Raw genomic sequence first — 12712 nt, 5'->3', positions numbered from 1 at the left:
GCAGGATCAGGCAGGAGACAGCAGACCTCAAAATGCACAGGAAGAAACCAATCATAGTAACATAGTTTTGAAGGCTGAAGGAAGACCTTATGTCCATCTAGTTCAGCCTAGTTTTAGTGCAGCTGTTCTGCATTGTTGATCCTGGGGAAGGCAAAAAACCCACAGAGTAGAAGCCAATTTTCTCCATAGGGAAAAAAATTCCTTCCCCTAAGCTGGGTCAACCATCTACCTATAATATTATGTTATTCTTAACCTTCTATACTGTTACAAGAAAAGCATCCATTCCTTTCATAAATTCATTCAGTGAGTTGGCCATCACCACTTCCTCAGGAAGAGAATTCCAGAGCCTCACTGCTCTTACCGTGAAGAACCCTCTTCTGTGCTTGTGCAGAAATTGTCTTTCCTCCAAACAAAGAGAATGCCCCCTTGTTCTTGTCACAGTCCTTGGTCCAAACAGTTTATTGGAGAGATCTCTGTATTGCCCTCTGATATACTTGTACATATATATTAGGTCTCCCCTAAGTCTTCTCTTTTCTAGAGTAAATAGACCTAATTTTGATAACCTTTCTGGGTATTGTAGTGAACCAGCTCCATTTATAATTTTAGTAGCCCGCCTTTGAACCCTTTCAAGTTCAGTAATGTCTTTCTTGAGCACCGGCGTCCAAAATTGCACACAATACTCCAAGTGTGGTCTGACGAGTGATTTGTACAGAGGGAGAATTATGTTTTCATCTCGTGTCCCCAGACCTCTTCTAATGCATCCCATGACCCTATTTGCTTTGGTGGCAGCAGCAACTGAGGGAAGCCTGCTCACTTATATCCTCCCAGTCAGTAACCCCTGATTTCCAATCATCATCGTCAGGTGGCAGACTTCTGTCAACCCGGCCAGCTCCACTACCCACAGTAACCTCCAGAGGAAGCCCCGACTCAGAAGTCAGATCAAGAGAATTCACAACGCGGAGTATTCCTTTGTTAATTAAAAGCATTAACCTTTGCTCATTTTCCTGGCCGTCACTGCATCCTGCAACCTGCCCACATACACTACAGAATATATCACTAAATGGTGAATATCATAAAGAGGGTAATAGATCCACACATGTAAAACAGTATTGGTAGAAAGATTTTATACATTACCATGGAGTATTGCATGTATGCGTTAAGGTCATATATCTGGCTCCAAGTTCATAGAACATCCTAAGAGCAGGCAGACTGCTGTCTATGATGTGTCCTCCTTCTAACCCAATGAGACAGGCAATTTTTTGGGTGTTTTCAATGCCTAATTAGGAAAAAAAGAATTATTAATACAAACTGGCAACACAGAAATGTTCTATAGGATGCAGAATTTATAAATTCCCTACATACAAGACAACTTACATTGCATTGTTGTTATGAAATAACAAATTGGCAATGGGACTAGAGATGAGTGAGAGAGAGAGAGTGAGACCATTTTACAGCACCAAATTTTGGGTCCCTATTGACTTCTATGGGGTTCATGTTCTGGTTCAAGTTAGGGTAGACTTCTGGTAACTGAACCGAAGATTGGACTGAAATTTGGTCGAACCTGACGAACATCCACAAGTCCTCTCATCCCTAATTGGAACCCTTTTATTAGGGCTACCTAGCAACTTAGGTAATGCAATATAAACAGAAATTGCGTAATCAAAATAATGTGTGCGTCTTGTCTGTGAATTCTTGTGCAATTTTTTTAGATATGTGATTTGGCTGTGAAATAAACAGCTAAGCCACAGACAGACCACATGCAAGTTGTACTTACCTTGTGATCTATGAAATCAAAGTCAAGGGAAACCTTGCCGCCAAATTTCAGAGTTGGATTTTTTACAGTGGTTTCAACCACATAGACAACCGTAAAATGCAATATAATACCACAATCTTCATGGTCCATGACATTTGTACTGTGTAGCCCTAGCCAAATTGAAACACTGCTTCAAAATAGTACACAACTTAGACCCCATTTACAGTGGATATAAAAAGTATCCACACATTTGTTAAAATGCCAGAATTTTGTTATGTAAAAAAAATCATACCAAGAAAAATCATTTCAGAACTTTTTCAGCCTTCTAGGTCACCCATTATCTGTACAAATCCATAAAGAAACAAACAGAAATCATTTTGTACAGTAGGGAAAATAAAAATTACCAAACTAAAATAATGGTGTGGCATAAGTGTGAAACCCTTTTATAGGTGGGGATGTCGTTGTGTTCAGAATCAGCCAGACTCCAACACTACTTTCAGTATTCTGCCAGCATTATCTTTTTCTTGTGATATGACTTTACAATTTGCCTGTCTATGGATCAAAAGCAGAACTCCTGCCCTCTTATTCACTGCTGGAGAGCCATAAACTTCTCCCACCTGTAAGAAAAAGTTCTTACTGAGAGAGCTGGAAGAGCCGGACACAAAACTGGAGACAATTCTTCTTGAAGCTGAGGTTGAAGTTTATTCAGAGATACACGGCAAAACAGAATGGACAATCAGAGAAATTGAAATATGCGGGCAAAAACAGGAATTCAGACGGGCAGAGATTCACTAGGAAGTCTGGCGGTGATAAGGCCTTGTGCTAGATCATGGTGTGGCACGACGGCATGATGGCGGTGGAATGGCAACAAGCAACAGTAACAGGAGCTTCTTATACATTATGAGAACAAAGAAAGCTGCATTTTGCCACAGAGGGCGTTAGCATTATAATTCTAAGGCGCTTACATGGTAATTCTAGAGAAACGTGGTTTAGAACAGAGAATATAATGACATAATACGAAGATATTAATTAACGTTTCTCCAAGCAACACTAAAACCCATAAGTCATTGGTATCTATGGCTACTGTCCTAAAATCTTATCACTGCTTTCAGACTTGATCCATAAATTCGTGCATTTTGACATTTTAATGACTCTTCTCTCTCTACCAACAATATCACATAAACATACATTGACAACATATTTGGTGACCCTATTCTCCTATTGATCCAATCTTCCTCTATGCACATCTACTGAGGTTGGTAGGAGAAATGATCTCATCTTCCATCCTCCATTTAGTATATTTTATTAGCTCTTTTGTAAAAGTTGAATCTTCTCTAACTTTCGACAAGATGGCTGCCTGAGACAACATGGCCACTCAGTATATTATGGCTGACCATTCTCTTACACCACCCACATTTTATTCATTATGTTATGGTCTTGTTCATCCAGATGTGCCTCTTAGGGCAGAGACACACTGGAGAATCGGATCGTAAAACTTGCCCTGGCCGGCACCTCTCCTGACCTGAGCATGACAGCGTGATGGATTACTATGCAGCTGTCAAGTTCAGGTCAGGAGAGGTGCTGGCCAGGGCAAGTTTTACGATCCGATTCTTGGACGAAAAATTCACCAGTGTGTCTCTGCCCTTATAATAAAGCTACATATCTACATCTACTTTAAGCTTTTTTCAGTGCATCAATGCATCATCCTTTTCTGCGGCGATTGGAGACCTTTTACATTCCATGTAATCAATATTTATTATATTGGACAAATTATTTGGTTGTTAGGCTATGTGCACACGTTATAGATTTTGATGCACTTCTGCAGTATTTTTGGACGCGTTGAATTGCATCAAATCCGCAGTGTAGTGCACCACAGAGGTGTATCTAGGCTTTCTGGCACCCGGGGCGAGAATTCGGTTCAGCGCCCCCCCAAGCACACATGCGATTTGCACAATTAGGGCTCATACTCACTGGCGATGAAATACCCAGAGCGAGACTTGGAGCATTGGTGTATAACGCTATGTGGTATACTGACAGGTAGCGTTCGCCATCACTTCCGATGTCAGGAGTTCCGAAGAGAGGCTTGGAACGCTGATACACTAGCACGCATGCGCACCCATGTATAATGATAAACAAGCACGTCATCGCTAGTACAGTGCCGCTCTTGTTAGCTGAGGTAAAGCAGAGCACAGCGCCTGACCTCGGAAGTGACGGTGAACGCTACCTGTCAGTATACCACTGCCACCAATGTTAAACATAGCGTTATACACCAATGCTCCAAGCCTCGCTCTGGGTATTTCAAGCCTCACTCTGGACTCTCTGATCCTGGAAGTGACAGTGAACGCTGCTTTTTATAGCCCCACTGCCACCAATGCGAGTTACAGCATCACTTACCAGGCGGACAAATCACGCTTCAATACACAAAAGGTTTGTCACCTTATGAGCGCACCTATCTGTCATTTTGGGACCTCAGCCCAGTGTTTCTTTTCTACCCTTTTCCTTCACTCTTATATTTATATCTATATATTTTTTTCTACATAGTTTACCTGGGACTTACCCTTCCACGAACACTACTTTTATTTTTCCTCTCCGAAAAGTTAGTGGATGAATTTACTGGCTGAATCAATGTACCTGGTCATATATGGACATTTTTTTTGCACATATTACAATGCGAGTCTCTGGAATTTTTCCTGCTGCTCCTACTACCAAGGACCCTGTGGTCCTAATCTATATATTACCATTTATTCGATATGTTATTTTTGGTATGTGATCATATTGAATGTAAATATTATATACTAGCTGAAGAGCCCGGCACTGCCCGGACATAGTAACTAACTACAGTTAGTTATAACAAATTATAATGATTATATCTATATATATAAAGCTGAGTGTAGAGCCCCGCCCATTCCACATAGTCACATTCACAATAATATCCCACATCATCCAGTCAGCCAGAGCTACCGGACTACTACCCATAATATCCCACATCATCCCGTCAGCCAGAGCCACCGGACTACTACCACTAATATACCACAGGATGTCAGCCAGAGCTACCGGACTACTCAGGGCCGCCATCAGGGAATTACTGCCCTGACTGGCATATGGGGCCTGGTGTGCAGAGGGGGCCTGCATCGGGCCCTTTGCTCACCAGGCCCCTACCGGCAGGTAAACCGGGCCCTTAGCGCGGCGCTGCGGCTGGCAGCTAAACGCTATTGACATGCGGGCCCGCCGGCCCGCACGTCAATAGTTAACAGCCGCCAGCCAATCGGAGGCTGGCAGCTGACGTCAGCTGCAGCGTGCACATAGCCGGCATCCAACATCACTGTCAGTCGCCGGCTAGAGCGCGCTGCAGCGTGGAGAGACAGAGATTCGCTCGCCGCTGGAGCGCGGCCAGGTAAGGAGAACCACGCAATTTTTTTCAACATACTAAACTCTTAATTTAACACCTACATGTCCCAAATTTTACACACATACCCTAATCTAATTATTAGTCAAAGACATATAAAAATCTAAATGAAATAAAATGGTTTACTGTATGTAAACCATGTCTCATATCCTGTCGGCTTTTTCAATTATTTTTACAAAAGCCGACAAATGAATTAACGGCTATTCTGCTATCTATATCTCTCTCAAATATATATATATATACAGCATATAATTATATATGTGTGTGTGTGTGTGACATATATATATATATATATATATATATACACTATATATATATACACACACACAAACACACACACACACCTATTTTATGTGTATGTATCTATTCTATTCTAACCTATTGAATTCTTTACTGTATGTGGCATCTGCCAGCTTTTACTATATCTATGGATGGCAGCACTCCAGTTCAAGGAGAGATTGTGGACTTTAATCAAGCCCCCAAGAGTACGGTCACCACAGTGGCATTACCTCCCTCCTAGGGAGTGTGATTTCATGCTTGGAAGCAATGAAAGGGTCTCTCTATCAGGTAAATCCAGCACACAGCACAGTTCCTACTCCAGGCCTGCAGAGGGAGCTCTGAACCTAACTGCTGAGGAGCTGCTCTCTGTGGTTGGGAGGAAGGAAGTTAGTTAGTGTGTGCAGAGAGAGGGAAGAGTGTAGACATGTGGAGATGAGCTGGGGATTGAGCAGGAGTCAAGCTCACCCCTAAGCTGAAGCACATTGACCGGACCCCGGCATCCGAGGCTGTGTGGATGCTAAAGGTCCCAAAGCAGAAACCGGAAGAACATGAGGCTGTAAATGCTCTGTTCCCACCTAAGAGTCAGTGATAAGCAGTCATAAAGGAGCGCTTAGGAAGCAACCCAGGGGCAGACAAGGATGTCAGGTGTCCACCGCAGCTCCAGCCGAAAACCTCCAATGGAGGATAGGAGCAATGAGAAAATGGAAAACGGTCTTAGGAGTGCAGGAAAGAGACTCAGACAAGAGATGGATTTAAACCACAATGCGTTTCGACGGGGGATCCGTCTTCATCAGGTGGAAGACCATTTTCCATTTTCTCACTGTGACACAGCAGCAACGTGTGTGAGCCAGAGAGAGAAGGCTACAGCTGCCTGCCAAGCAAGTGGAGTTCTAAGAGAGAGCAGGCAAGAGGAACTTGAGTGTAATTTATAACTACAAGTACTTCATCGTAGCGCTAGAAAGGAGACTACACAACCCATCTGCATAGAGAGATTCCCAAGTTGCTTCCAGGCTCACCAACTCCTGTACCATCTGTGATCTGAATGCTGGACTGTACCTTCAGTGAAAGGTAAAAGAAACTGCACTCTGTCGTGTTCTTTGAATCCTTCCTGCAACCCCTTCAGCACTGCTACATCTCTGTGTCTAAACACTACATCCTCTCTGTGGGTTTTTTGCCTTCCCCAGGATCAACAATGCAGAACAGCTGCACTAAAAATAGGCTGAACTAGATGGACATAAGTTCTTCCTTCAGCCTTCAAAACTATGTTACTATGTATATGTTACTCTACCTTAACATCTACTACTACTGCCCTGGGACTACAGCTCTGCCTGTGGAGAACTTTACTAACTCTGCTGCATCATACCATCTGTCCCAGAGGATCTGCACTGCAGCGCTGGTCACTTCCCTTCTGACCAGAATCCACAGGTGGCATCACAGATTATCTACTTATAAACTTTATTCAGCTTCATTCCACCTATTTTACATGGACACTCAGGGCCACGGACCGGGTCACTGCCACCGTGACACATCCCTTTAAGACACAGGCCCGGTACCGAGTAATCCCACAGCCCTGGGGGTGATCCATTTTGGCATCACGAACAGGATTCTGAAACCCGATGCCACCGGGTCCTGTGTGCCAGAGACTGTATTGTGTACCATAGACTGATTGTGCAATTGCCACCATTACCCCGCCACTCGGCGCGTGCCGTCATGCGAGGAGCCTGTGAGAGAGCGCAAAAAGTGAAGTGCTGCGTGCGAAGATAGCAGGTGGGAAGTGAGGAGCTGCGGCCTGCAGTTCCAGCGTGCCCTGATCATCCAGCCTGCGGAGCTGCAACCTGGTAAGCCAATGGAACACGAAGCCTGGCCAACGTTAACTAGGGGGGGAGAGAATGAGGCAGGAGAAGATGCAGCGGTGGACGCCACCATACCCCCCACAGCACCGCAAGATGCAGGGGCAAGTGCAGCTGTGGCTCCAATGGCGCCGCAGAATCCAGCGACCAGCACCGCCTCCAGAGAGAAACAAGATCAAGTGATCACAGCAGCGGTCCTCATAATGCTGTTATCCATGCCACATATACCAGGAGCGGCCTGGCTACCGCAATACTCAGGGGAGTCACATACCCAGAGCGATTTTAAAGAGAGACTGTGCAGTTTGTTTGATGTATATCCTCTGTCTGAAAGCCAAAAGGTAAACATCCTTATTGGACAGCTAACTGGTGCAGCACAAAGAGAAGTAAAGTCCTGGCAGGACACTGATAAAAAGAGACTGTTAAACAAGTTCTGGCTAAGCTGAGGAGCACCTTTGACACCCGCCCTGCAGCAGAAATAAAATTGAGATTCTTTGGGTGCAAACAAAGAGCGCAGGACAGTATACGGGCCTATGCTCTTAACCTGCAGGAGGCGCTGCGGGCCATAAAGCAGATTGACCCAGACAGTGTGAAAGATGGAGACAGACTGTTAAAGGAACAATTTATTGAGGGACTTCTATCTAGCATTCACAGGACACAGCTACGTATCATGGCCCTACAAAACCCTGATCTTGGCTTTGCAGACTTTAAAGACAGGGCTATTCGGGTGCTGCATGAACCAAATGTCAGCCGCCCGGTGCCCCCTAGGTGCCCAGGAATTACATATCACCGAGAGGCAGCATCTTTGCCTCAGAGCCCTGTGGAGGCTGACGCACAGATTCTAGATAGTGATCCATCTGCAGAACTACGCCTTCAGGTCCAAGAGCTGACCAAAAATATGGCTGCACTTGCCAAAACTGTGCAGTCCATGCAAGTGTCCTCAAAGGAAAAGATCCAGCTGGCCTCCAGTCCAGAGGATGTCCCATGGCTATGGAAGAAAAGGATCCCCCCAATCCGAGGGAGAGACAACGATCGCTATGACCAGAATGGATGTCCTGTCTGTCGCCGCTGCAGCAAGGCAGGCCACATTGCAAGATTCTGTTATTTAAACGAGCAACCCCTGGGGCAGAGGGCCAACCCCCAGGAGTAGGACCACAAGGCCCAAAGAACTGGCGAGTCAAGTATGTTGGAGGGTGACCGGTCCTCCCAGTGGTGATTGACGGCATCCCCATGAACGCTTTGCTGGACACTGGCTCTCAGATGACAACTATGCCATATATTCTTTATAAAAGGTATTGGGCTGACTCTGAACTTACAAACGGCCCAAGTGATGAGCTGACAGTAGTTGCCAGCAATGGTCAGTCTTTGCCGCAAGTGGGATATAAAGAGATTACCATTAAGGTGGGGCGACTAGAGTTAAAATCTCAAGGTCTGATAGTTGTAGACTAGAGTTGAGCGAAACTGGTCGGTCATATTCAAAAGTCGGCAACTTTCGTTGAAGTCGGGTTTCATGAAACGAAACCCGACCATAGCGTGAGGTCGGCCACGAGGTCGGCGACCAGAGCACCAAAGTCACATTTCAAAAGATGCTTCCAGCGCCCTTTTTCAGCCAATGATGGAGGATGCACACTGTGGGCAACTCGATGACATGGGCATCGGTCACCACCATCTTTGAGAAGGGCATGCAAGTGATTGGCTTGCTTTGTATGGCGTCACAGGGGCTATAAAATGGCATGCATGCTGACCGCCATCTTACTTCTGCCGATCTTAGCATTAGGGAGAGGTTTCTGCTGATGATTCTGTAGGGAGAGTGTTAGGCAGGGAAGAAGAACCAAAAAACTGCTTCTGCTGTTAGCGATTTCCACTTACAACACAACACTTTGTGTGCAGTGACAGGGGAGGCTCTATTTTTGTGCATCAGCTCTGTTGGTTAATAGGCTGCCTTATAAGGCTCCCTGATAGCTGCATTGCTGTTTGCACACTGCTGTGCAAACTGCTTTTTTAAAAGCAAAAATACTTTTCTTCCTCTTTTCTGCACAGTTACTAAGCGTTCATTTTTCCACCATTTTGTGTGTGCAGCAGTCCTTATTAGGCTGCCTGCGTCCATACTTGGACTGAGAGCATCATTGTCAGCGCCCTCAAATCTCTAGTGAGATCCAAATTCTCACCAATCCTATAGACACCCTCCACCTTGTCATACACCATCCAATTTCAGCCTGTTACATCGAGGTGTAATCTCTCCTGGTCCTGAGACAATAGTTCTGCGTCCTCAAATCTATAGTGAGATTCACATTCTCACCAATCCTATAGACACCCTCCACCTTGTCATACACCATCCAATTTCAGCCTGTTACATTGAGGTGTAATCTCTCCTGTGCCTGAGACAATAGATCAGCGTCCTCAAATCTCTAGTGAGATCCAAATTCTCACCAATCCTATAGACACCCTCTACCTTGTCATACACCATCCAATTTCAGCCTGTTACATTGACGTGTAATCTCTCCTGTGCCTGAGACAATAGTTCAGCATCCTCAAATCTCTAGTGAGATCCAAATTCTCACCAATCCTATAGACACCCTCCACCTTGTCCTACACCATCCAATTTCAGCCTGTTACATTGAGGTGTAATCTCTCCTGGTCCTGAGACAATAGTTCAGCGTCCTCATATCTATACTGAGATTCACATTCTCACCAATCCTATAGACACCCTCCACCTTGTCATACACCATCCAATTTCAGCCTGTTACATTGAGGTGTAATCTCTCCTGGTCCTGAGACAATAGTTCTGCATCCTCAAATCTATAGTGAGATTCAATTTCTCACCAATCCTATAGACACCCTCCAACTTGTCATACACCATCAAATTTCAGCCTGTTACATTGAGGTGTAATCTCTCCTGTGCCTGAGACAATAGTTCAGCGTCCTCAAATCTCTAGTGAGATCCAAATTCTCACCAATCCTATAGACACCCTCCACCTTGTCATACACCATCCAATTTCAGCCTGTTACATTGAGGTGTAATCTCTCCTGGTCCTGAGACATTAGTTCTGCGTCCTCAAATCTCTAGTGAGATTCAAATTCTCACCAATCCTATAGACACCCTCCACCTTGTCATACACCATCCAATTTCAGCCTGTTACATTGAGGTGTAATCTCTCCTGGTCCTGAGACAATAGTTCCGTGTCTTCAAATCTATAACGAGATTCAAATTCTCACCAATCCTATAGACACCCTCCAGTAATGAACGGGTAGCCGAGGAGGAAATAAAATAAAACAATACAAGCTAAGTCTCAGAAAACCAAAGAGGTTGGTAACTTTGCAGACTGCAGACCCATGATCCTAACACGCAACTAGCAGCAGTCGTGGAGCGTTCCAACGGTGGTCCTAGATGCCTTGTCACAACCGGAGAACTAAATAGGCCTAAAGCAGGAAAAGAGGAAAACTAACTGCCCCAGAGCAGACCCCAAAGGAGAGACAGCCCCCCACATGAATTGACGGTGAAAAAAGATGAAAACACAAACAAAGGCAGGAAAATAGGCTGAGCAAACGATGGGTCCAAACTAACTAGAAAGAACAGGAAAGAAAAGACACTGTCTGCAGTCTGCCAAAAAACCCTACAAAATGTCCAACACAACTGATCGCAAAATTAACCCTGAAGTCACTAGACTTCTCCAACTATATCAGCACTCTGAAATATTCTGAGACAGAGCAAAAAGAGGCCAATCTAATAAGGGACAAAAGAAAGGCAATTTGGGAAATAAGAGTGAAAATTCAGCACAGCCCAGCCGGGCTGGCTGACCACATTAAAAACTGAAAAGATCAACAAGAGCAAGTGTGAACATTAGCAAAAAACAGACTTATCTTGAGAAGACTGGAACAGAGCTGAGTCCTAGACCTGAGAAACAGATTGAATCACCAGCACTAGGATAGGGCGTCGGCTGTCTTATATTCAATCTGATACTCCAGAGATCCAATCATTATCTTCCTCACCAGGTGGCAGATTACTACCACTTAAACCAACCTCACTACCTCCTGTCACCACCAGAGGGAGAACGGAAGGGGAACTCTCAACTGGTGGAGCAGAAAATGAGCTCAAAACACCCTCCACCTTGTCATACACCATCCAATTTCAGCCTGTTACATTGAGGTGTAATCTCTCCTGTGCCTGAAACAATATTTCTGCGTCCTCAAATCTATAGTGAGATTCAAATTCTCACCAATCCTATAGACACCCTCCAACTTGTCATACACCATCCAATTTCAGCCTGTTACATTGAGGTGTAATCTCTCCTGGTCCTGAGACAATATTTCTGCGTCCTCAAATCTATAGTGAGATTCAAATTCTCACCAATCCTATAGACACCCTCCAACTTGTCATACACCATCCAATTTCAGCCTGTCACATTGAGGTGTAATCTCTCCTGTGCCTGAGACAATAGTTCAGTGTCCTCAAATCTATACTGAGATACAAATTCTCACCAATCCTATAGACACCCTCCACCTTGTCATACACCATCCAATTTCAGCCTGTTACATTGAGGTGTAATCTCTCCTGTGCCTGAGACAATAGTTCTACATCCTCAAAACTATAGTGAGATTCAAATTCTCACCAATCCTATAGACACGCTCCACCTTGTCATACACCATCCAATTTCAGCCTGTTACATTGAGGTGTAATCTCTCCTGTGCCTGAGACAATAGTTCTGCGTCCTCAAATCTATAGAGAGAGTCAAATTCTCACCAATACTGTAGACACCCTCCACCTTGTCATACACCATCCAATTTCAGCCTGTTACATTGAGGTGTAATCTCTACTGGGCCTGAGGCAATAGTTCAGCATGTTCAAATCTATAGTGAGATTCAAATTCTCACCAATAGTAGATACACCTTCTAACTTGTTTTCCAGTACCATATAGCTGGTGATATTTTGGGTAAATTTTCAAAAAAATGAGGACGTATGGTGGAATACGCCATGGAGTGGGCGGGGGTTGCCAGTTGGCCCGATGGTGGTGGTGTTGCATCTGTTGGTAGTAGCAAAAGCACAATAGCACCTAAGGCAGGAGGTGTTGAGCTTGCGACATCATCTGTCTTAACAAGGCCTCAAAGGCTCTCTTTTCTGGGAGTAGGTAAACCACTTTTTAAGCCAGAGCTTCAAGAACAAGTTTTGGTTTACATTGCTGACACAGCCTCCAGCTCTCGCACCTCCTTTTCTGAAGTATCAAAAAATAAAAGCACTGAGTCGTCAGTGGAGTCTCCTTGTCAGGAACAACACCTTTCCGTGTGTCCTTCACCCCTACCAAAAGTGAAGGATGTGACACTACCGATTACTCCATGGAGCTCTTTTCACATACCATGCCTGGGTTAGCAAGTCAAAACGTGAATTCCCCAGTCCAAGATGAATCTGACATGGAGTGCACTGATGCACAG

General features: G+C 44.7%; 1 protein-coding gene across 2 annotated transcripts in view; it reads right to left on the bottom strand.

The window, feature by feature from the left end:
* Positions 1-12712, bottom strand: part of LOC141053741 (dipeptidase 2-like) — a 682167-nt gene that overhangs the window by 437530 nt on the left and 231925 nt on the right. For both annotated transcript variants that reach the window (XM_073550795.1, XM_073550796.1), the window contains one exon: positions 1135-1276. In XM_073550795.1, coding sequence (XP_073406896.1) covers positions 1135-1276 — 142 coding nt within the window. The remainder of the gene's footprint in view (positions 1-1134; positions 1277-12712) is intronic.

The sequence above is a fragment of the Dendrobates tinctorius genome, unplaced genomic scaffold (genome assembly GCF_039654945.1).
Source record: "Dendrobates tinctorius isolate UK_male_01 unplaced genomic scaffold, ASM3965494v1 ptg000170l, whole genome shotgun sequence".
Lineage (NCBI taxonomy): Eukaryota > Metazoa > Chordata > Amphibia > Anura > Dendrobatidae > Dendrobates > Dendrobates tinctorius.
The sequence above is the reverse complement of the archived record's forward strand: the minus strand, read 5'-3'. Positions and strand labels throughout refer to the sequence as shown.